This window comes from Alosa sapidissima, chromosome 10 (genome assembly GCF_018492685.1).
Source record: "Alosa sapidissima isolate fAloSap1 chromosome 10, fAloSap1.pri, whole genome shotgun sequence".
Taxonomy (NCBI): domain Eukaryota; kingdom Metazoa; phylum Chordata; class Actinopteri; order Clupeiformes; family Clupeidae; genus Alosa; species Alosa sapidissima.
In genome coordinates this window covers 30,588,927-30,614,887 of record NC_055966.1, presented here as the reverse complement: position 1 = coordinate 30,614,887, position 25,961 = coordinate 30,588,927, and the positions used below count along the sequence as shown (strand labels likewise).

The 25,961-nt window shown below is 44.5% G+C and overlaps 3 protein-coding genes across 4 annotated transcripts in view; 2 read left to right on the top strand and 1 right to left on the bottom strand.

Moving 5' to 3' along the window:
• The window catches only part of LOC121721212 (cell adhesion molecule 4-like), a 15,219-nt gene extending 9,074 nt beyond the window's left edge, over nucleotides 1-6,145 (top strand). Inside the window, exons 2-3 of the mRNA XM_042107952.1 lie at nucleotides 174-302; nucleotides 4,101-6,145. Coding sequence (XP_041963886.1) covers nucleotides 174-302; nucleotides 4,101-4,213 — 242 coding nt within the window. The 3' untranslated portion in view covers nucleotides 4,214-6,145. The remainder of the gene's footprint in view (nucleotides 1-173; nucleotides 303-4,100) is intronic.
• A 1,774-nt stretch (nucleotides 6,146-7,919) lies between these two features.
• On the top strand, nucleotides 7,920-25,328 carry LOC121721176 (40S ribosomal protein S19). Of its 2 annotated transcripts, XM_042107889.1 has the most exons (7): nucleotides 7,920-7,925; nucleotides 12,702-12,704; nucleotides 21,662-21,732; nucleotides 21,951-22,051; nucleotides 22,528-22,711; nucleotides 23,459-23,513; nucleotides 25,274-25,328. In XM_042107889.1, the coding sequence occupies exons 3-7, from the start codon at nucleotides 21,662-21,664 to the stop codon at nucleotides 25,298-25,300; spliced, it is 438 nt and encodes a 145-aa protein (XP_041963823.1). In that variant the 5' UTR covers nucleotides 7,920-7,925; nucleotides 12,702-12,704; the 3' UTR covers nucleotides 25,301-25,328. The 2 variants fall into 2 exon arrangements, with proteins under 2 accessions (XP_041963823.1, XP_041963822.1); XM_042107888.1 differs by lacking the exons at nucleotides 7,920-7,925; nucleotides 12,702-12,704 and adding an exon at nucleotides 20,677-20,724.
• On the bottom strand, nucleotides 8,178-11,265 carry LOC121720023 (adenosine receptor A2b-like). Its single transcript, XM_042105857.1, has 3 exons — nucleotides 11,199-11,265; nucleotides 9,743-10,136; nucleotides 8,178-9,042 (listed from the first exon to the last, which is right to left on the bottom strand). The coding sequence occupies exons 2-3, from the start codon at nucleotides 10,132-10,134 to the stop codon at nucleotides 8,178-8,180; spliced, it is 1,257 nt and encodes a 418-aa protein (XP_041961791.1). The 5' UTR covers nucleotides 10,135-10,136; nucleotides 11,199-11,265.
• Nucleotides 25,329-25,961: the final 633 nt, after the last annotated feature.

Sequence of the window (25,961 nt, the reverse complement as noted above, 5' to 3'; positions counted from 1 at the left end):
CTTCATTCTTGATTCTTTCTGTTTCTGTCTCTTGATGATTCTCTTTCTCGTCCACTTTCATTCACGGTTGCCCACGGTTACAGCAACTATCTAACTTCTAACTATGTTAAGTCAGAAACTATACAAAACTTTAACATTTTACTCGTTTTCTTTGCTTCTGTTTTTCTGACCAGATCCCGGGGCAGTGGTGGAGACCCACAGTGCAGTACCGTACGCGGTCATAGGGGGCGTCTTGGCTCTGCTGGTGTTCACCATCATCTGCGTCCTCATCGTCACCATCTGGTGCTCGGTGCGTCAGAAAGGTGAGTGCTCCCTCTCCTCCACACTCTTAACTCGGCCCGACACACACGCTCTTAACACACCCCGACACACACGTGCTCTTAACACACCCCGACACACACACGCTCTTAACACACCCAGACACACGCTCTTAACACATCCCGACACACACACGCTCTTAACACACCCCGACACACACGCTCTTAACACACCCCGACACACACGCTCTTAACACACCCCGACACACACACGCTCTTAACACACCCCGACACACACACGCTCTTAACACACCCCGACACACACACGCTCTTAACACACCCCGACACACACACGCTCTTAACTCATTGAATGCCAAGCTGTTTTCGGAAGCTTTGTCCTAGAGTGCCAGCAATCTAGACCATTGTTGATGATTTTTGTACAGCCACATGAACACATACAATGACTCGTTGAACACATACAATGGCTCGTTTGAAAGGTGAGACTTTAAGCTCTCAGTGGGTGGTGGGTGCAAACCATGTATTTCTACACGCCTCTGTTCCTGTGAAATCCCAAGCTAAACAGTGGCTAGTTTTCATCAAATCATTTTCTAGAAATGGAGATATTGCGTCTTTTATGAGTCACTATCACCGACACACTCTGGCAAGGGCGTGCCCTCTTGCAAGCGCGACTCGGCCTACCACCCACTCCACTAGACCCGGCTCGTGGTGGAGATGGAACTCCCTCCTCAGCACGGTGTTCAGTCACTCCTTGTAATGTTTTTGACCTGTCGTGGTCAAAGTCATCTTGTCTTAGTAGAAAGGTGGACTCATCCAGCGTTGTCTGGCGAAAACGCACCTGCTGCAATATCTTTTTCTTCGACTTTTTCATTTCTCCCTTCAGCACCTGAGAAGTGTTGCCTGCAAAGTTTCTGGGTAGAGATCAAGTATCTATCTATCTATCTATCTATCTATCTATCTAACGAGACCTGCCACCTAGTGATAAGCCACGAAAATAAATGACCTGATTTTGACCTGGCGTGCATGTCACTGATAGGCTAATCAGTGACTGATTCGAAACAAAGCGGCAACCATCAAAAGCCGAGTTAAGATCAAACGTCCAGATAAAATGTCCAGATCTTGCGTTTTCATGAGTTTTCGATCGTCATATATTTCATTTCCATTCATCACAGAGTTCCCAAAATCACATATAAGGTGTGTTAGAGTATCTAGTTTCGTAATTAAAAAAAAAAGCTAAAAACGTAATATTACGTTTCTGGCACTCAATGAGTTAACACGGCCCGACACATATGCTCTTAACACACCCCGATACACACGCTCTTAACACACCCCGACACACACGCTCTTAACACACCCCGACACACACTCTTAACACGGCCCGACACACACACTCTTAACACACCCCGACACACACGCTCTTAACACACCCCGATACACACGCTCTTAACACACTCCGACACACGCAGCCCAAGTGTCAGCAACCAGAGAGAGAGAGAGGGAGAGAGAGAGGGAGAGTAGGAGAGAGAGAGGGAGAGTAGGGGAGAGTAGGAGAGAGGGGAGGATATGTGCTCAAGGGCAAAGATTGCGATTGAACACAACACAGAAAGGAAGTGGAGGGAAAGTGGAAAGAGCCCCATAACGCATACAGAACACGGGCAGCACTTTAGGCGGCCGTTGTGTGAGGAGGCGGAGAGCATAAAAGAATTGCAGAGAGGGCTTGAGAGAGTGAAAGAGAGAGGGAGGACGGCGGGGGGGGAGCAGGGACGGACGAGTGTCTCAGGGAAGGCCAAACTAAGACATGAGGCTGTGGCCACTCGCCATGATATACAACCATCCTTTAGTCCAAGAGCCATCCACTGTCTCTCTCTCTCTCTCCCTCTCTCTCTCTCTCTCTCTCTCTCTCTCTGTCTCTTTCTGATGAACTTGCAGTGATAAACAGATCTGTCAAGGGCCATGGGAGACGTGGGAAATGTAGGCGTGGCGCTTGTGTTTTACAGCCCATTCCCCAGTGTGATGCAGCAGGATGCCTCCATAAACAGGCTACATTACCCTACTGGCTGCATTCTTGGCAGCCAGTGGCAGCCTTGGAGCAATGCCACCTCCCTGGAACATCCCCCCTGCACACTCCCCCTGTCCCCCCAACCGCTGTCAATACTAGCGGGAAGAGTGACTTGGGGGTGTCGGCCTCTGAGCCAGGGCAAGGAAGGGCTCTTATCCAGTGTTGGCTCCACTGTCTATCACAGTCACAAACATTTACTCTGCCTCTCAACACCAAGAAGAAAAAAAGAGAAACTTGAGGTGTGCGTGTCTAACCTTGATTTGGCTGGGCCAGTGATTAATCACTCCCATCTCAGTTGATTAGGATAGGATGGGGTGTGTGTGTGTGGGGGGGGGGGGGGGGGGGGGGGGGTAGTAAGGTTGGTTGGTGGCAGATTTAGATCAGCATGTGTTGAACCCCAGACACCTTCCTAATTTGTTACCTCTGCCAATAAGGTTATGTATGATTCCATTAGTGTCAGTTGGTTTGTTGGTTGGTTGGTTGGCTGGTTGATTTATTGTGCAAATACTAAATTACTGGCCTGGTTTTCATAAAACTTGGCGGAAAGGTTCTAGAGTTCTCGCAAGAGCAAGAGACACTCTAGCAATGAGCAATGATGCACGTTACTTTTTCCCCTTGCATCCCGTGGAACCAATCAAATCGTATCCGATATAGGCAGGCCAGAGGCAAGCTAAACCGATGACGACAGTGCTGCAACGTTGGAAACATTGATCGTAGTGTTATCTAATTGCGTCGAAGTCCGGAATCATTCAGAGTAAACATGGGTCTAGTGTTTTCCAATGGCGTGCAGTGAGATTTTCAAATGCATGCTTGGTGCCGCCCCTCGAGTTGGGCCATTACATTGTTCGTGGCCACACCCTTAATCTTTCTAGATTATCAGGGTCTGGATTTTCCAGGCTACCTTTTTACCAGGTTTTTGCATATTCTTGCTCACAAACCAACCATTCAATAAATAAGCAAATGGTGATGTGTGAAAACATAACCTTCTTGATGAAGGATCAGTTTCCAATCCAGTGAGCTTAGCAGAGGCATCCCCACAGAGTGCTGTTCTAGTTTAGAATGTTACAGGATCCCGGTTTTCGGCCAAGCAAACGCACAGCAAACGAGGAGATTGATTTTCTCATTATACATTCCTCTCAACTCGTGATTGCAGGTGCAAGTGTCATGAGTGCAAGAGTGTCTCAGCATGATTAGCTGAGTGAAAAGGTTATACAGTATCGGATTGCTGATTCCTACAGAATGCCTTACAAGAGGGAATTATTCAGTGAGTTAATTAGTGTTTTTTTTTTGTTTTTTTTAAGAGTCTGCACCTGCTGCACAATTGAATAGGGAATTTAGAAAAATTGCTGGTTTTACCTTGACTGATACTTGACCTTGATCTAACTTTGGCATTCTCTCTCTCTGCCTCTCTCCCTCAGCCACTCCTCACACACTGTTGGAGTGCTGCATTGATTTTGTCAAAGCTGTGAAACAAATGGGCATCTAACATGTCTTCCTCTCTCTCTCTCTTTTCTTTCCCCCATTTACCTGCTGTATACTTTCTCTACCTACGTCTTTATTTCCACTTCTCTCTTTCTCTCCCCTCTTTCTATCTATCTATCTATCTATCTATCTATCTATCTATCTATCTATCTATCTCTACCTGCCCATCTCTCTGGTTCTCTCTCTCTCTCTCTCTTTCCCTGCCCTGTCTCTCTCTCTGTCTCTCTCTCTCTCTCTCTCTCTCTCTCTCTCTTGCCCTGCCCTGTCTCCCTCTCTCTCCATAGGTTCCTATCTCACCCATGAGGCCAGCGGTCTGGATGAGCATGGCGAGGTCCAGGAGGCCTTTCTCAACGGCAACGACACAAGGGACGGCACCAAGAAGGAATATTTACTGTAGAGGTCCCGGCAGAGTCCTCCCCCACAACAACTATAACACACCACAGAACACACACACACACACACACACACACACACACACTCCACACACACCTCCAGACCCGATGAATGGTCGCCCTGACAACCCCAGCGATTTCACATGGTTCTGCCATACAAGATGGAGGGGAAGAGAAAGGGAGGGAAGGAGGGAGGGAGGGAGGGAAGGAGGGATGATAGGGGTAATGGAGGCACAAGGGGCGTAGAGAACACAGGGATAGAGGGGTGCAGAGGCGAGAATGAGCGAGAGAGTGTGCGAGATGGAGAGGCAGAAGAAAAGATGTAATCATACTTATTATGCCGGAGATGGACATTGGCGCACAAACTATTCCAATGCAATTTGTGTTTAGCAAAAGAGATGGACGCGTAGATGGCTGCCCGTGAGCCTGCGCCAAGAGTAAAAGAAAAGAGCGAGCAGAAAGTGGGAGCACTGAAAGGCCCCGATCCATAACTCGCTCAGACAGCAGCAGCGGGGAAAGGCAGGCAAGGTTATAAGGTATTGAGTGCCCAGCATGAGAAAATTGAAATACTTTTAAATTGCCAAAGCATCTCCGCTCCGCTTTCTAACCCTTATATATAATTCTGTGATGACAGTAGCGATTGCAACGCAACAGTCCTCATCAAGTATTTACACACACACCCCCCCCCCCTCTCTCCACTCCACACACACACAAAAGACAGACCCTGCATTACCTACTGCATCGGAGCACAGACCTCAGAAGTCTGTCCTGGCACTGGGTTTAGCCATGCCGCAGAAAGACACCTTGCTTAATTTTAATTTACCATTTCACTTTCTCTTCTCCGTTCTCTCTCTCTCTCTCTTCTCCGCTCTCTCTCTCTCTCTCTCTTCTCCGCTCTCTCTCTCTCTCTCTTCTCCGTTCTCTCTCTCTTCTCCGCTCTCTCTCTCTCTTCTCCGCTCTCTCTCTCTCTCTCTCCCCTGCTCCCTCCTCTGGCTCCCTCTGCTCGGCTGTCTGTCTTTGCCTTCCATCTCCCTCCTATTGTTTGTTAATAATTACGCGGGGTTACATTTGTTCTATTTGAATGGGAAATGAATGTACATGGAGAACAGAAAGACTTAAAAGAAAAGCTTAATTATTATTGTAAAATGTCATTGGCAGCATTAGGTGTGTGGGGGTGTGGGGAGGGGGGTTGGGTGGGGGGTGAGTATGTGTGGTCGGTGGGGATGAGTGATTATACAGGAACAGAATGATAGCAAATGGTAGAGAGGTTACAGCCGAAGAAAAGCGGGATATTTTTTTGAATGCTACAATACAGACATGTGTACACAAACACACACACACACGCACACATCTATGTCATTGTTTGTATAAAAAAGTCAACAAAGTAAATTAAATGAAACTTTTAAGACAAGAAAAAAAAAAGATGATTTACTACTGAACGCATTACCATTACCAAGAGTTACCATACTAACACAATATTAGCTTAGAGAATAAAGTACTGAACAAATACTGTTAAGTGATCTTTAAGTAAAAAATGAAAATCTGAAAAAAAAAATATGTATCATTTTGTCTTCATGAAAAACATGAAATACTGAAGTCTTATTGATTTTTTTTATTAATTAATTATTATTTGGACAATTATGATTGTTGTTATTGTTGTTGTTATTATTATTACTGTTATTATTATTGTAAATGTTACAAAAAAATGTACGCCACATTTTATGTTTTCTATATAGGAACAGCTGTCTCCTCTATCTTCTCTCTCCGTCATTCTTCTGTGTCTCTCTCTCTCTGTCTCTGTGCCTATTTGTCTCTTCTATGCTGTTTTTCACTCTTGTTTATTTTATAGTCCATGTGTCGCTGTTGATATAGCTAACTGTATTTCTTTTAGGAAAAGGAACAAAGCACGACAAAATAAAAAACCTCTTCAAAAATAACTTGAGGGAATGAGTGAAGTCTTTCAAACTGTTTCATACCCCGCCTATAACAATCCTAACAGAACAACACGGTAAACCTATTGTTGGAGCAAAATACAGCAACTAGTACCAGTGATCAATACAGATAACAGGTTACAGATGGCATTAAATGGAGAGAGAGAGGGTGTGAAAAGGAGGATGTTGGATTAGAACAGACAGCAGTACAAAGAGAGGAAGGGATGGAGTGAGAGAGCGAGGGAGAGAGAAACAAGCAGGAGACAGCAACAACCCAAGTGATGCATCACCTAGGAGAATGAAGAGAGAGAGAAGGGGAGGGCGAGGCGGATTCACAGAAAAATATGCCTTCTCCATTATACCCCTGCAATCAATACGCCATTCCACCCGGAGCCACTCAGTGTGTGTTCATCTCTGTGTCGAGTGTGGATTTAAAAGCTGGTGGAGGTCGCTCTCTGACAGATCGATGTGTTTGTCCTCTATCGATGGCAAGGCGCAGCAGTTGCCACTCATAAAGACTAATAGTCAAAGTGTTATCAAAGTAGTACCTTCAGGCACTTGCAGCCCTGGCTTTTGCCAAACTCTGGGGAACGATTCAGCCCTGCTCATCGCTCATAATCAAGGATAGCTCAATCGAATGCCGAGCATCGGCAGGAAGCCATCCTTTTAAATGGTCCTATCAATCAATGTTCATCAGTGACATCTGTGATCACCCTCCATTACCTGAGCCCAATTAGTGTCACATTTTACATCCAGATGATGTTTTTATCCAAGAAATACATTTGTCTATTTATATACTTTCATGGAACATAGGCTATCCTGAAAAATCCCTCAATGGCCCATTTGCACAACATGAAAACAATGCACACAATGTGCTGTACCGGTAATTACATATACATGGTATAGAGGCAGTTGGTTTTGTGATGACTCTCTACAGGGAATGATGGCAGAAAGCTTCATAGTTCACAGTTCTGTGCAGTGTATGCATCCATCATGCTTGTTCCCAGGGAGTAAAGGGAACTTCAGAGCACCGTATTGTTCTGACGTCACAGGAATGAACAACTACTGAAGGGTGTTCTGTGAGCTCCACCTTGCAGTGCAGTTGAAAGTGAGTAGAAAGTGAGTTACCTATCATGATGGCAAGGTGACTGAAAGCTGCAGTCTATTTATTCATCTGTTTTTGACAATGGGTGGTGGCTGTGGTGGCCCAGCCATCCGTGGAGCTGCTCTGATTGAAGTGGCTGTTGTTAGCGCTAGCGACGGGAAACAACGCACGTCGTCAGGAAGTCAGAATTTTTCAGGCGAAAGGAACAATTGAATGGGCTTTCAGGTTGGCAGAAATTTCATTGTACACCCCCCATCCCCCCCCCCCCCCCCCATTCACCCATAGCTCCCACCTCCACCCACTATTCATTGACGGATCTAAGCAAATAACTGCAGCACTGCTTTAGAGAAAGGTTGCGCAAGAGAGAGAGGAGCGTGAAAGACAAAGAGAAGAGACAGAGCAAAAGACCCTTATCCACACACCCCCTTTGTGTAAATGAATATTTCCCACAGTAATTTTTCACACCAACACTGCACAAAGCACAAGAAGAACAATCCAATTACTGTCAGCAAGCCTTTTATTAAAAGTGGAGCATAAAAACTACACATTTAATCAAAACCGCAATAAAAAAATGTGTCACAGAGAGGTTAATTATGTTTCAACACAATAATAAGTTCTCCCACACTAGATAGGTTATTACAATTTGTTTAATTAAACACACTCAGATCGATTCCCATCTGCGTACAAACGCATGTTGGCTGTTATTCTCGCCATAGCTCAGGATTAGAATTGGATCTCGTTAATATTGGAAACTTCTCGCTGTTGACTCCTGTGGCTTGTTTGAGTAGGCGATGCTAATGCGATGAGATGAGATGAGAAATTATGCAAGTAGGGAGCCCAAGACCTGTGTCTGACTCAGACACTCTAGTTATTCTGAGGAGGATGACGACATCCTGTGTGCTGTGTGTGTGTGTCATGTTTTTCGCCAGCAGCTCACACCTCGGGACACACCTTGGCTTTTAGGCCATGGCTGTGGGGGCAACAAGAGGCGCACGCCTGCATGGCGACACAGAAGGCCCTCCCCACGGCCTTCCCCCGGGCCGAGGGGGCTATCGCCCCCCCGGCCGGCTCCACCGCGCTCCCCTCCCCCTCCCCCTCCCCCTCCCCCCTCTCCTTGAACAGCAGCGGTGGCACCAGGCCGTACGACTGGAACAGCAGCGACACCAGCAGGGTGGCCCAGGGCGTCGGCGGCTTGCCCGGGGCGAAGAGCTGGAGCATGTGCGCCACGTGCATCGGCAGGCAGAGCAGCACCAGCAGGGAGAGCGACAGCGCCACCGAGCGGGAGTGGGCGTTCAGCGCACTCTTGCCCGACGCCAAGACCCGGGGGCCTGGGCCCGTCCGCGGCGCCACGCACATCAGGTCCAGGTAGACTGCCAGCATGACCAGCGCGGGAATCAGGAAGACCGTGACGCTGTAGACGTAGACCATGTAGGCCGGACTGAGGACGGTGTCGGCCGCACACACGCCCCAGTGGCTGCCGTGGATCTCCGCGTACGTGAAGTTGTCCGTGTAGGTGATCAGGAACTTGGACAGGAAGCCGCCGTAGGGCAGGTACTTGCCGATGACGGAGCGGTCCTGTGGGTACGGGGGCTTGGTGGGCGGCAGGAAGGGGGAGCTCCAGTTGCCGCCCTGCGGCCGCCCCAAGCCCATCTCCGCAGTGCTGCTGCCTTCAGAGACGCCCCAGCTGTCCCGGGCTTTCCTGCCGATGAACTGGGCGAAGGCCGTCACCACGGAGACCGACCAGCTGAGCAGCACCAGACACAGAACGCGCGGGCGGGTCACCAAGGCCTCATACCTGCTTCACACACAGTGTATTCACATGCTCATTGAAAATGTGCCTGCGCTAAGTCCTCATTTCAATTCAAGGAATATGAGCTTTGAGAGTCCACTGGGTGAGATTATTTGTTCTGGTGAATGTGAAGATAAAGATCTGTACCTAAGCCCTTTTACATCATCGTATTATACCTATGCACATATTAAGCCTGCACAATGTCTTCCAAATAACGCTAACTTCAGCTAATTACAACTCGTTATGAACAAATCTGTCCACTGCCCCTCTTTGCAAAATTCAGAGTAAAGGTTTTGGCATCCATTGCTGAAAATAACTTTCTCCTCTATTAGTCAAACTGACACCACCTTGATCCAACCAAAATAGTTCATTGTTGTAAACCAGGAAAACAAGACCCGCCCTCCCTTACTCTATCAATCCTCAACATGCGTCTTACCTGCATCTGCTCAAGAAGATTGGAAGTAGAAGATTGGTGTAGATACACTTTACACACCTGCTTCCAAAATCTAGCCTCAGCCAGTTATGACTCCAAACCAAATCTGCCCTCTGGCTTTCTTTGCATCTAAATATGCCAAACTCCCTGTCAACCCAATGCTGTAATAACTACCCACCTACAGATAATTGCTCTGTTGATCAAAAATCAATATTTTTCCCCTCCAATGATCTGCCCCCTCCCCATCTTACCTACACCTGCCCAGGTGTCCCTTACCTGATCCCCAGCCTGTGCTGGAGGTGGGCGTTGAGCGTGAGCAGCAGCATCAGGAACATCTTGAACTGTCTGACCAGCAGGGGGCAGCAGACCAGGGTGATGCACGTGTAGAGGCACTGCGGCGTGCGCAGGCTGAGCAGCACCAGGATGGGCACGGCAACGACGTTGCCCACGGTGCTCACCCAGCCCAGGCACTGCCTCAGACCGGACGCCACGCTGCAGCCTCCGCCACCCCTGCCACCGTCACGCCAGCCGTCGCGCCAGCCCCCCCGACTGCCACGAGGTCCCCCGGGCCCACCGCCAGCGCGTGGCACGCACAGGCGCACGCTCACGCCCATCACACACACCGCCAGCACGCACTGGCACACGGCGTTCAGCCAAACGTGCACCATGCCTGAGGGAGAAGGGGGGGGGGGGGGGGGGCAACAAGTATCAGAAAAACACAGAAGCACCCAAAAAAAAACCACTCATGATGGAAAGAGAGAGTGAATAAATGGGATTGATCATTGGAGGGATGGATGAAAGGATGATGGCTTGACGGACAGAGGGCACAAAAGAGGAACTCAGTATGAGAGGCGCTCAGTATGCACCACAGCACCGCAGGTCTGCCTTCTGAGTGAAAAGGTTAGCAGGCGCCTAATGTGACAGTTTATTCACCATGGGGGATGTGAGCTCAATGCAAACAGTGTCAGAGCGCTATGCAAACGCAAGGTGAAGCCACACACAGATCCCACTGCTCTACATGGGAAACATATCACGTACGTATTTCTCTCTCTCACTCTCTCTTTCTCTGTCATTCTCTCTCACTCTTTCTCTCCCCTTCTCTATCTCTTTCTCCATCTTTCTCATGCTCAACTCAACTTTGACAGACAGGCCATTTCAATGCCTTCGCTGACAATAGCATGAAAGGAAAGGGGCAGTGAAAGAAATGGAAAAGAAACTCAAATGGATTCTAAAATAACCAGCTAAAGCTCTTCAATATGCCACCTGTCTGTTTATCATAATGAGTTTGCCCTTTTCAGCGCTTCGTGACAGTAATCACTTACATAACTCCCACCCGCATACCATGCTAATGGATGACAATTAGGCTATCTTTTAATCCACAAGTCTTTGGCTTGGGCGCCGCTGGAGCCCCGACTTCTCCCTTTGCACTGCTCTTACTGGATTAACTCCAATAATTAATGGGTTAGAAGTCATCTCTTTATACAGCTCTTCTACTGTGCATTAGTCGCTGGTAGGTTTTTCCAAACAATTAATTACTTGAGTAAATTAATTAAGCACCGAGATGCAACCAAACACTTGCAAGACTTCTGTAGACCTGAAGTAATAGACTGAGGTTGCACCAATTGAAAAGGCAGTGAATTGAAAAGGAATGTGAATGAATGAAATGTAAACAAACAAAACAAATCAATTAATTAATTACTGATGGGATGAATAAAGGGTTAATTACACCTACCTTTTTCCAAGATGTGGGGTGTAAATGGCTGTTGTGTGGATGTTGGCTTGGGCCCCAGGGAAGTGAATGGTAGCCAATTTCTCTTCGCTTTTTAATCTGCTGAGTATCTATCTCACCACTTACTTACAAGTCTGCTGCCTTCATGGATGAGTTTAAAATCATAACCACACTCTCTCCCTCTTACAAACACACACAAACACACCAACTTCTTACGCAAGCCAGCCTATGTAAACATATCAATAGTGTCAATGCAAGAGCAGGTCTGCCCTTTCTATCAGAGATGTGCAAAGGGCACCATCACAAGTTCAGCAATCGCAGCAATCACAGTTACACACATAAACCTATATACACACTCACAGGTGCATACATACACACACACACACACACACCAGCATGCCCTAAAAACACACCGAAGACACACACAAGGACACTCACAATCCCAATCTTTAGGTAAACAAAAGCCGAGATGATGGGGAGGAAATGAGTGTGGGTAACGGACAAGAGAGGCGGACCGCTTATCTCACAGTCCGCTCTTTGAAAAGAATCACAAGCAGTCCCCCAACAGAGGCAATAGATTTTATAGCCTCATTCAGAATGAAGCGTTCATATTGGTTTAGTGGTGGAAAAAAGGTGGGGGGAAAGCATTGTTTGAATTGCACAAAGGTACACTCAACATACATAAAACCGTTTGCTACATGTCTGACAGTTGCACAAGCATACTGACAAGCACATTCAGGACTGAGGATCAATGAACAGTGGTAGCTCACTGGCACTGGGTTTTAAACTTACCGTATGTAGCCAACAATGTTGCACAGGCTATGCATAGTAAAGTGCACATCTGGTGATTGTAGTCCTCAGTGAACAGCTGCAGCTTGCTGCTCTCACATGGGCGAAGCTGAAAGCATAGAGCAGGCTATGGACAAACTGGTGACGTCCAGACTATGGGTCTGTCCATAGTGGCAAGTTAACCGTTGCAAGAGACAGCTTCGGTCAAGAACAAAATGATTCTCACATGAGGGGTCATGATCATCATGCATTACTGAATGGGCCTATTAGTCTATGAGCCACAGGGGGTCGTCACTACCACTTGCATACATAGGTCTGCAGTACAAATGTTTTTTAAATTGTAGATGAAACGAGTACAAAGGATCTTTAATCTATTCATTGAATTCATCATCGTCAGAACAGGAGCACAGAGGATGCCATCTCTATGGCACTTCACTCTGCCCTGTCCCACCTTGACAATAGCAACACCTATGTAAGAATGCTGTTCATTGACTTCAGCTCAGCGTTTAACACCATCATCCCCTCCAAACTGATCACCAAACTCAGTGAACTGGGCATTAATACCTCCCTCTGTAACTGGATTCTGGACTACTTGTATTGCACTCATTGTGTCTACACTTGAGATAAATAAGTTTTTCTTTTATAACATACACATATATTGGTAGAAGTTTTTTCTTTACCTTGACATGTTTCGACGTATACTTCCATCTTCATCAGAAGGTCACATGGTGGAGTAGTGTGACGCATTTTTATCCGCTGATGTTGTTACGGAGGTGTGATCCACCTGTCAGTTTTTTGACAGGTGGACCACACCTCCTGCTGTCAGTCAGCCGCCCCCCCAGGACGGCACTCCAGGTATGGGAGAGCATGTATGCTCCCTCATCTCTGTTCATCGTCTTTGGGCTCCGCTTTCTTACTTCAATCGCCTCCTTTATCCAGCGGTGGTATCGGTTGTTCTTCTGCTTAATGACTCTGGCATGCAGGAGGTGTGGTCCACCTGTCAAAAAACTGACAGGTGGATCACACCTCCGTAACAACATCAGCTGATAAAAACGTGTCACACTACTCCACCGTGTGACCTTCTGATTAAGACGGAAGTATACGTTGAAACATGTCAAGGTAAAGAAAAAAAAACATCTACCAATATATGTGTATGTGATAAAAGAAAAAACAAACTTATGGATTCTGGACTTCCTAACCAACAGACCTCAGTCTGTTAGGTTAGATAATCGCACCTCCTAACCATCGAACACCAGTGTACCACAGGGATGTGTGCTGAGCCCTCTCCTCTACTCCCTCTTCACCTACGACTGCACACCTGTACATGTTTGAAGATGACACTACGGTGATTGGACTCATCAGCTATAACGATGAGACGGCCTACAGGGAGAAGGTCCAGCACCTAACATTGTGGTGCACTGATAACAACCTGGCTCTCAACACCAAGAAGACCAAAGAGCTCATTGTGGACTTCAGGAAGTCTAACGCTAGCACACACACATCCATTATCATCAACAGGACTGAGGTGGAGCATGTCACCAGCTTCAAGTTTCTGGGTGTCCACATCTCTGAGGACCTCTCTTGGACCCTCAACACCTCTACCTTGATTAAAAAGGTTCACCAGCGTCTCTTCTTTCTGAGGTCCATCTGTCTCCTCAGATCCTGGTGAACGTCTACCGCTGCAACGTCGAGATCATCCTCACCAACTGTGTCACAGTTTGGTATGGCAACTGCTCTGCCCACGACCGGAAAGCACTGCAGAGGGTGGTGAAAACTGCCCAACACATCACCGGTTCCTCACTCCCCTCCATCGAGGCCATCCAGGGCAAGCGATGCTTGCGTAAGGCGCGCATCATCAAAAACTGTTCTCACCCCAACCACAGACTGTTCACCCCACTCCCTTGTCCTGTCTATGCACCACCTGCCTATACTGTGTATATCACATTGCACTTTTCTGCTTTTTTGCACTTCTGGTTAGATGCAAACTGCATTTCATTGTCTCTTGTTCTCTGCACAATGACAATAAAGTTAAATCTAATCTAATTTAATTTAATCGAAAAAATTATCTGCCTCTGCTTTGCCTCTTTACGGATCATGCTATGAATAGCAGCAGCAATGTCTGCATAAGTTGAGACATTGTTATTGACCTTCTTGGAAAATAGTTATTATTTCTTTTCAATGGAAATGATTTTAACATCAGATGAAAGACCATTTTAAGTATGATAATAATAATAATAATTGTACATAATGATAACAATGTGTAAAGTATGAATATTTTCACCAACCAGTTCATCTACATCTCATTCCCACATTACTAGTCAAAAGTACAACTGAAATGTATAATGTAGATCATTTTAGCACCTGTGATGCAATTACCATAATTTCCCAGCTATTAGCTGCAGCTTATACATTGATTTTGCAAAATGTATTCAGCTATGAGGTTAATACACAGGGGCAGTTAATATGGTATATGGTTTTGTTTCTTTTAACTTGCATAAATCACTGTCCTGTGGCTTATACACAATACGGCTAAATTACTGTATGTATTTCATGTGCCCTGGACATTATAAAATTATAATATTTATGTTAAGCTGGGTACATGTGGTGATGTGAACAATTTTCATATGGTATTCCTTGAATGTAAAGGTAATATGTGATTGGTAATCATGATGTTTTGATCTCTTGGAATATCTCTTATGGGTAGTTTCAATAAAATACTAATTTACTGAATTTTGGGGTGTTTCCGAATAGTACATTTACAAATAGTAAATAGCATAGCAATGCAGACCTGTGTAATCATTTGTATTTCAAGTCTCTGCTGGGAGGTAGGAAGGTATAAATACATTGATTAATGAGGTAGTGGGCATTTCAATTAGTGCTGCAACACGTTGTGTCTCTGAAAACGTAGATTTGCTCATTATTACACATAAATCTTGAATTGTATCAACCAAAATGAAGGGCAAAATCACATAATGATTCAAAATATGTATGCCAACATCAAACACCACATATGCATTAGTAATAATGAGGTTTGGATTCTTTTCTGGGCTCTTATGAGTGGTTTAACAAAAAAATTTCCTTATTTCAAATCAGAGGTCAACTTTGAAGGTCTGTACAGCCACAAGGCTACAAGATCCAACTTGCTATCATACCATTTTATACTCCAGAGATATGTAGCTTTCAGATAAATATAGTGAGAATTTGCCCCCCTAAGTGGTAGTGACACGCCCCTTTTTGGGCCTGTGGCTCATGGACTTTATCGGGCCCAAAATGATCATCACATGAGGGGTCATGGTCATGCATTACTGAATGGGCCTATCGGGCCCAGGCCCAGGGTCCCGAGGACTCAGGGGGCCCTGAAGCTTCTGTGTGAAGTTGCTACTATGTTCACTACCCCTGATATCATTCAAATAACACGAGTTATGTTATTCACCCCTGATATCTGAATGGGGCCCCTCAGTAAAATAACATAGGTGATGCTATGTGTGATATGTCATAAAAGGGTCCCTCAATCATATACCCTCATGGGATCAAAAGAGTATATATACTTATATACCATGGGTTACGTTATTCACCCCTCATTTCTGAAAGGGGCCCTCATTCAAACAGGTATGTGTGATACAGTATGTTATAATAGTATAAGTATAAATACTCTTTTGATCCCGTGAGGGAAATTTGGTCTCTGCATCTATCCCAATCCGTAAATTAGTGAAACACACTCAACACACAGTGAGGTGAAGCACACACTAATCCCGGCCAGTGAGCTGCCTGCAACAACAGCGACGCTCGGGGAGCAGTAAGGGGTGTGTCACAGTTCAGCCGTGCCTACTGGTCGGGGTTCGAACCGGCAACCCTCCGGTTATAAGTCCGAAATGCTAACCAGTAGGCCACGGCTGCCCCTATATAGGGCCCCTATTTAACTCAACCTGTGTACCGCCTTTTCATGTCTGTGCCCAGGGGCCCAGTGGCTCATAATCTGTCCATGGATGTGGGCCAATACAACGTCTGTACAGTATGTGCTGGTTTGTTAAATGTCCTAATAATTCCCATGTTGTCGAACAACGCAGGAGGATGTACATACAATTCATACTTAAAGAGGGACAAAAGATCTAGTTTGTATCTAACTGCTGTTGTATGGTGGAAATCTGATCATAGGTGTTAATGATGTTGTATGGTATCATTGCAATCCGTGACCATGAAAACGTGGGAGTAGACATCACTTTTTCACTGTTTTCATGTTTGGTGTAGATGAAATTTTAGATGTAATGTAAAAAGCATCATTCAGTTATGGTGGGAAAGTAGCATGGTTGCCTTAGTGATTATTGAGGTGTTTATGATGTTGTGTACATGGTGTCATTGAAATCCTTGACCATCAAAACAGGTGTAGACAGGGATGGGCAAAAATACACCAAAATGTTTTTTTCAAATGAAATATAAAATACTAATTATTGGGGCGATCTTGCACTGGATCATCTTCCTGAATCTCAATATTCTGATCACAAGTCTGGGCAATTTACTAAGTCAGCACCAGTCAGAGGCTACATTCATTGTTTTGCACTTTTATGATTATATCATCACATCATCACATCAAGTATTGGTTTGACCAACAACATTTTGCAATATTTTTAAACTACACCTATTTTTATACACCTATAGGCCTAAAGTATTTTGATACAAAACACAAAACCATTTTCTTCATCGATCCCAATCAAATACAAATTACAAAATACTATTTTGTATTTTAAATATTTATTTTAAATACATGCATCATAAATACCCATCCCTGTAGACATCACTTGTTCTGAGATAGGCCTAGGCCCTAGGCTACCATGTTTGGTTCAGGAGATATTATGCAAAATATAGGCGTAGGTGAAACATGTAATGGTTGCCACAGCGACCATTCAGATTTTTTGATCATGGTTTTATATCTGAAAATGCTCAGGGCTCCAAATTGTGCAGTTTCATATCCTTGAAAGAATTTGACCTAATTTTCACAAATCCCCTGTACTATGAAAGTTCAGTAAAACTGCTAAAGGTAGGCCTACAGTTATTGCCCATTGACCTACCTACGCACAAATAATTCCAATTTTGACATTTTATGTGATAGGCCTATGGGAACATGAAATTTGGTGGGTATGTAGCCCCACTAGACTTTTACGGAAAAATTTAGTTTTACGGAAAAATTTCGGGCGCCCCCCCGTGCTGGGCCGCCCGAACCGCATAAAAAAGCAGTTTTTCCTAAATAACTACCTGAACCGTGGCACCGAGGATGAAGAATCTTTTATGGTATGTTGGTCTCAAGGGCCAACATCAATCTGGCCCATAATCACTCATTTGTGATTTGCACCCCCCCGGTAAAAAATGAAAATACAATATTATTCTGCTTTAATCGCCCCTATCTTCAGTTAAGATGTTCAGAACTGCACCTAATTTCATTTGTATGATTGACCTGGCATTCTCTGGGGGTATGCCAAGTTTCGTAGAATTTCATACATGGATGAAATTCTGAAATAGATTATGTGTACATTTAGTGACTGTACACTCATTGGCCTGTAGATGGCGGTGCACACATATACACATGCACACACACACACACACACAGGTACGCACATACTATCGGTATTAGAACGGCCGATACATAATTACAAATTTAGTAGGATTAAAAGAAAGCCAAAATATATATTCATCATCATCATCATCATGGCTGCATTTCCAGTATTGGCGATAAGTAGTCGTTTGTCCACTAGATGGCGCATCGTTGCAGTGAGACGTGATTTTGTTGGAAGTTAAACGTGGGTTGGAATAACAATGGACGCTTCCTACAAGGACTAGTTTACCGCAGAGAACGTCTAATAAGGATAGGATGATGTTCACATGAAATGTAATTCCCATTTCTTGAAGCCGAAATAAATCTGAGGATGTTTATGCTTGGTTTTTACTGCAGGTACGTTAATCTTATAATATCAATAACGACCTAGGTAATGTTACCGTTAGCGTTGGTTGAGTGATGGAGGCCAATTTGATTGATTGCATTTGTAGAAAACTATAAATGCGGTTATACCAAGCAAATTGATAGCAGCACTGTAATTGTATCTTTCGACTGTCATTTGTTGCATGTGCTACAAAAATCATTCTGTGCAATGGAAGATTTACCAACGTTACACCGGTAACGATAGGCCTACAGTTTTGCCTATACATGCGTGAGACTGAGACGCCTGTTTATTTTGTTTTGAGTGCTTGCAGGGTGTGAGAGGGGAATCGATGTGCTTTGATTCCAGCTTGGTAGTTGTAGTCTGTGAAATTAAAAAGCACGTGTGTGTGAAGTATCCAAACAATGACACCTTCATTTCATTATGGCTGCTTTAGCAACACACCTTAAGCTACTGTGTAGTGGGTCCCATTTAGAAGTGGCTACTTCATTCGCGCTTTCCTTGACTCATGGAGCTGCGTGAATTTTATTACAACTTTTCGCCACGATATGGCAGTTTAAGTCCGCTTGATACTGTAAGGCGTAAGCCATTGGTTTCCAAAGGAGATTTTATTTGTGTCGCCAGCATAGCCTATTGACAATTTATGTTGTAAATAGGCCTACCTTATAAGCCTACCTGTAGCTTAGGGAAGCTAACAGCTTTCTATTAGGATCTAGTGTGTTAGTTACAGTTTTGTCATAACTCCCTGATGCATTTTTGCATTTAGAATAGAGCGTGAACAATATCGGGTGCCTAGGCTTGGTGAACCCAGCCTGATCTGCCCGCTATTTATTTTTTAATTTCTTAAAAGATTGAGGTTGGTCTGGTGAAAGCCAGACTAGCCATGGACCTCAGTTACACAATGCAAGGGAACATGAATCAGCCTATATTTGCACGAACAATAACGGACAACAGTTCTTCAACTTTGGCCCGTTAAAATGTGTATGAACAGTCTAGCGACGCATTTCATCAAGGCCCATTTGGACATCTCAGTTATTTGCACCACTAGATGTAAAACAGCATTTCGTTTCAGACTACTGTTACTTAATTTGTGCATTAACAATAACGTTTCAGACTACTGTTACTTAATTTGTGCATTGACAATAAAGTATTACATGAACTAAAGATGACTAAAATCTTATGTAGAAGAAGAAACATTCACAAAAAATCCATCCATCCAAAAATGACCTTTGTTTTTGATAGCTGTTGAAAACGGCACGGAACTGACAGAGATGTTTTTGTTTATAAATAAATAAATAAATAACATTATGCTGATACCTTTTGCTTTTCCCAAATACAATGTAGCCTACAGGTGTAAGTGACCTTTCATCAATCCAGTTGCAATGGATGAACTGTGATGAACTGCCCTACTTGTGATTGTTTAGAGATGTTAAAGGTGTTATAACAATGCTACATCTTCTTTGGCTATTCTACAATCTATTCACCTTTTCAGCACCAGTAGGCTACTCTCTGTGCAGCCGCACACACACACTCAGGCATGCCAAACAAGCATACACAAAAGTTTCAAGAGTGGGGGATGGAGTAAAATATGGAGACAAATTGAAGTGTGATTTATTTTCGCGGAACGGATGTACAGGACTGAGCGGCGGTCATATTTTGTACACCTAGTTTTGTACGCCCATACATTTGTGCGTGGATGCATACGACGTAAACACATTCACTGATGTGCTGGTGAATAGAATTTATGCTTCTGCGTCGACACAATGCAGTTGCCTTTACGTCGGCGTAAACCTTTCAAAGTTTTGTGTCTTATGTCTGCGTCGCTTACCACCGCAAAGGTTGTTAGAACGAACTCCTACTGCTGCTCGTTGGCGATAGGAAGTGTTCATTTCAAAACGTTACTGGCAGATAGACAGTTTACAATCGGATAACCCCGTAATTGTAACCAAAATATGTCTTGAGTTTATTTGCAAAGCTTATGTTAGCCAACTAGTATGATGCTACTACCCACAGGTTGCTTGAAGCAGAGCGAGTTCACCAATCACAGTTATGTGCATAAAGTTAAAGCAAAAACATAGCCTACATTTTTAAAATAGTTTTCTTTGTGCATGTTGATTAACTAATGACAGCCTACTATTGTCTGCTCCACATTTTCGTAGTCTAATTCTGCAGAGAGTTAATTTAATGATGGTAATGATTTAATGATGAAATATTGCTGAGTGTTGATGAAATGGTGGCACAGGCCTATCGGTTGTACTGACTCCTTCACATTTTCATGACCTAGCCTAATTATATAGATATTGTAGTACTTTTTTATATCAGTCTTTGAAAACTGAAAAAAATGTCAATGTCAAAAAATCATTTTCGAGAATGAGGATTAAATACTGGACATAGATTAAATATTGCTGTTTTTCCTTTGTCTCCCTCACATTTTCATCTGTTCTTACGACTAGTAAACAAAACCATATAATGTACTTAATGTTATACAAGAATAGAATTGAACAGAATTGAGTTCAGACTTGAGTTCGGTATTTTGAGTCCGGCCCTCCTCAACAGTCCCAGTTTGTCATGTGGCCCCTTGGGGAAATTAGTTGCCCACCCCTGGCCTAGACCATGCCATAGAATAGATGGTTACACAATCTACCACTATGCATAATGACAATGTAACTAGAACGATTTGATGAAAGTGCAGCAGCCAGAGACGGAAACTATGAACGCAAAACTCTCGCGAGAATTTCCGAGAAGTGCCCGTGTTAACACGAGTGGGAAACCCTACCAAACCCTCTTTCCTTTTGCTGTCCACAAGCAAGGTAAACCAGCGTTTTGGTCCTTTGATATTTTCCGATAATATTCGACATACTGAATAGTACTGGATGTAGAAATGAACGTTTTAGGTGTTTTAACCCCCTGCTCAACGATTGTAGAGAGGAAGCTGAAGTAATCATGGCAGTATTTAGAGAACGTTTGAATATAAAATATCTGAGCTGAACTCCTTCGTTCTTAGTAATGGCAGCGCCCATGCAATAGCATTGAGGCCTTAGCTAACTTAGCTAAGAGCTATCTAACCTATTCTGCGGTTTTTCAGTGGTTGCGCAAATGTCTGAAGTTTAACTGATAATCGTTATGTGTAATCGTGTATAGTATGTGTACTTATGTTGAGTTGTATTTTAAATATTCTTTTCGGTGATGTAGCCGGCGTTATCTAGCTGACTTACTATATGCCTGGACATGTTGCGGGAAGCTAATATGAGCTATCCTAGCATGGTCTTATGTTGGGGCTTCACGTGAACATTAGCTAGCCACAGAATGAGCATGTGGTGTGAACTATCAACGTTTGCGATCTAGTGACATTTAGGTTGAGAGGGGTCTATACATGTTCTACTGATTATTCCATGAAAGTAAGTTGAATCACGTTAACATCTTGTAAAGTAAAGGACATGGTGTCCAAACGACTGCGGCGTGTGTGGATAACTCGTGTTACCCGAGGCATTTCATGCGGCTAAGGAGATTGTTGGCCAGTGTTGAGATTTGTTTAACATTAAACACTCTCATTTGGGTACGTTATATTACAACGTTATTGTTGAGTTAGTGGAAGGCCAAAGACCAAACTCCCCTAACTATCATACCGTGAATTAGTCAGTGAACCTGATGGAACGTATGGCAAGTCATGTAGTTGTTGATTTGAATGGTCGCATGAATCGCAACGTTATGAGATGTTAATCTTTACTATTTTGCTCACCAATTCAGATGCCAGGCGTCACAGTGAAAGACGTTAACCAGCAAGAGTTCGTCCGCGCTCTGGCGGCCTTCCTAAAAAAGTAAGTAAAATACATGGCATAGTGACTTAATGGGTGTACATATGGAGGAGGTCTTGCCCCGAGATGATGCACAAGGGGTCAATAATGAAATGTTTTACAATCTATCACAATGACTTCAAATGGAATCATTATTAGTTTCCTGTTTGGTATTCAAGCGATATGGAAGCTTGAAGACCTGTGTTGGCCATAACAGTTTTTGTTTTTTTCTCTCCCATCAGGTCAGGAAAGGTAAAGGTGCCTGACTGGGTGGACATTGTTAAGCTGGCCCGCTTCAAGGAGCTGGCTCCTGTGGATGATAACTGGTTTTACATTAGAGCTGGTAAGTAAATAACTTCTGAGTCACTGATCAAATCTAAAGGCATAGTTTTCATTCCTGCTGAGGAACCAAAACATAGCATTGGTAGGTGACATAACAGCAGCCATTAGACAGTCTTATTTTTCTCAAGGGAGTGAGTATTGTGTAGTTCTGAAATGATGCATTTGAGTTTGGTGGATGTCAGTGCTATGTGTGTACACGCCTAAAACATTACATTTGATTATTTCACTCGGTGAAGGTCTGAATGACCAGTGAACTTGGGTTCTCTACCATTTTGGAGCATAGTTTTTGCTGAACTTTGATTTTGATATTTTAGCTGTTACAACTAATTTTATATATATATTAGTTAGTTAGTTTCCATGTTACTCTGTAAGTAATTCTAGTTCCCTTCTGTTCCCAGAATGTAATGTTTATGTAGTGTCCTCTCGTACACTGGTGCAGATGTCTCACTTTGTATCCTTGTGTCTATCTGCCCACAGCATCCACAGCACGTCACTTGTACCTGCGCGGTGGCGTCGGTGTGCTTTCCATGACCAAGATCTACGGCGGCCGCAAGAGGAACGGCGTCTGCCCGTCCCACTTCAGCCGGGGCTCCAAGAACGTGGCACGCAAAGTGCTGCAGTCCCTCGAGTCTCTCAAGATGGTGGAGAAGGACCCCAACGGGTAAGCGCGCTGCTTCAGCATTGCATCGGTTTCCTTTTAGCCGAGGCTTCATTGGTCATCATTACCTGCGTGGGGGAAAGCCTGACTGCAGCCCAAATGTTTAGAGCATTTGCCAGGGAATGTAAATCATTACTCCATTAGGTAGTCCACAGGACAATTAAGCACATTAATGTGATCGTAATTTGTTATAACACGATTTATGTCAAGCGCAAATCTGTTGGAGGATTTGCCTTTAGGCCATTAGGCCTAGAGTTGATGGCTCAGACAAGCAATTGTTTGAGTCCCAAATATATATATATATATATCACCCTGTAGAGACGCTAGACCTGGATGTCAGTCAGACAGCTGGTGGGTGTGTTGCTGGCCATACGGCCGAGCCTATAGTCTCCTAATGCCCACTGGAGTGCAGCGTGCCACACAAGCTGCTGCCTCCGCCCTGCCGAAATCGGAGGATCTGAGTTTGATGCGGCTGGCTAGTTTGTCCCCTTCAGCGGTTTCAGTGACTGGAATTGGAAGGAATGAGCAGATGCTGTATCTCCAGTTGTTGTTCTCTGGGCAGGGAATTGTGTGTGTGTGCGTGTGTGTGTGTGTGCGCGCGCGCGTGTGTGTGTGTGTGCATGTGTGCGTGTGTGTGTGCGTGTGCGTGTATATGTGTGTGTGTGTGTGGGTGTGATTTTATCAGCTCAGTGGAATACACCCCTACCACAATCATTCTCTAACTTCTGTCTATCATTTTTCTCTTTCCAGTGGCCGCAGACTGACCTCCCAGGGCACCAGAGACTTGGACCGCATTGCTGGCCAGGTGAGCATGTTTATTGCTATGGTCGTAACTGCAGAAGGAGTCACGGTGTCATCACGTCATTTTGTGATAAGATCCTAGACCCCACCTCAACCATCAGTTAAAGCGACTGTCAATCAGCTTAAATCCGCTGCACGCTATTCGAACATTTGATCTAGACTGGGAGGTTTAAAGGGGAAATCCGACAACTCGACACAGATCTATGTGAGAAATCGCTGTTTTTTTTCCCTTTAAGGACCAAACCTGTGGGTCCATGCAGTTGTATTTGTTTCCCCATCACACGTCTTCATATCTTAATTATCCAAATAGAAGTATTTGTCCATGTGGTAGGGAGAGTATGGTGGGAGTTTAAAAGCCACATTTGTTTGTTCTAGATGTATTGCAGAGCATCAAGTCACTAGGTACTGGGTAAATAATAATAGTGTTGCAGACACGCTCCACATTTTGGGGACTTGTTCCTGTTAAGAATAAGGACCCGAAGTTGGATTTTTAATTTTCATTTCTAAATCTGTGAACTGAAGGGTAAAATCACATTGCCATATCCAGCATGCTCCTGGAGGATAAGCACGGTTTGCATGTACTACTGGTTAAGTCTCATCAGCAAGTTGTTGGGTTGGCAGCTCCCTCTGCGTTAGGGCCCAGCAGCATGCAAGCAATCCCATCTTCGATATGCCAGCAAGCCCGACATGCCAGAGCGGTGTTCAGCACACGTCTCCCAAACTGCCTGTGAAATGCAATTTCAGCCCAGTCGTATCCTTAACATGATTGGAGGGGTTATCCACCCGCGGTATACACGGCTGTGCTTGATTCAAAGACGGCGGTGTGATTTTTGTGTAGAGAACAGGGAGCCGGATCCCCCACCACCCACCCCTGCGGCGCCCTCATCGCTGCCAGTCTCCCTGCCACCCCTCGCAGCGGCAGCCTCCGGAGCGAGGGAAGTAAACAAACCGATTGAATTTCATGGTGGCTGATCAGCCGTATGCCGTCGTTTTATTCCGCCTGGTCCTCATAATGAGCTGAATTTAGATGAGCTAACCTGATTTCGCCTTTGTCGCTGCCACAAAAGGGCCTCGGCCACCGCCTGCTAAGCCACTATTAGTTGCCGGTTATACTAGGACTAGGTGGTGTATCGGTATTATACAAGTACGTTTTAGGTGTGTGTGTGTGCACAAACACACAGGGACGATACTGTGATGCAATATGCTTTATTGTGTATGACTTATGGTCATATTAATTGGTACAATTAAAGCTGTTGACTCTTGTCCCCCCAAGTTTATAGAAAGTAGGCAGCTCTTTTATAGCCTCTACCCCACCCATTCTGTGTCTGCACTCAAACCCCTTGACATGCACGTGGCATTGAATTAAAACGGAGCTTTTTAGCCCATTTAATTTAAAGTACCAATGTATATTGCATGTCATCGTTCAACCTAAAAATATCGGGATTATTTTTTTTGGTCCATATTGCCTAGCCCTGACCCGTTCCAGCGCACACACGTGCGCATACTCTCTCAATCTGAGCGTGTCTTCTCATCGAAAAAGTGTCTCTGTTAGAAATGTCTGTATCCTTATTTGCCAGCCTAATGATGCGGCTGCCTGCGGAGCCTTGTGCTCTCTGAATATTAAACTATGGCATTATTAAAAATAACTTGGCCTGCACCTCTTATCTCTGTGCCTTTTCTCACCTTGTGGCGCTAGTGTTCACTCATATTAACATTCTTTTTTTTTTCTCCCTCTCTCCCTCTCCTGTTTGCTTTCCACTCCAGGTTTCAGCTGCAAGCAAGAAGATATAAAATAAAATCACTTTTTTGAGAAACTTGACTCTGTCTCTGCCTCATGTCTGTACTTGATTAGTGTGTTTTGTGCCTACTGACACTTGCCGTGCTCTCCTCTGGAGACAACCTGCGCCCTGGTGCTATTTCTCCCCTCCGTTCCAGAATTGGCTCCAAAAAGGCTTTTTTCAGGCAGTTAATTAAATTTGCTTCAGTTTAAAATGGAGCGCCCAGGTTGGTAAACACACACTTGCAGCATGCACCCTGGTGTGGGCACGGATATGTTTGGAGTTCCTAGGCATCTTACACAGCCCGTCTCTGAGCTGCTCAAGAGCTCCCCTCAGTGGTCGGTAAGAAGACCACCACCTTTTAACATGATTAGGCTGGAGTATGTTTGACGTTGAGTGCTTTCTCAAGCGAGTCTTGTAATTAGTGTCTAAATTGGCTTTGGCAACACATCAATTTTTCCCATTATTTTTTGCCTGACTTGGTGTTAGTTTTTAAAATGTTTGAGATTGGAAGCCTTTTCTTGGTGTTGCAAAACGACTTCTTGGCGTTGGTTGGAGTTCGAAGTGAATGATGGTGAAGATATCTGTGGTTCAAGCTAGTAGAGTAGATGGAAACTGGGTTACCTTTTACGCTGGATATAATCCACTTTATAGCGGCTCTTCTGAACGGCTAA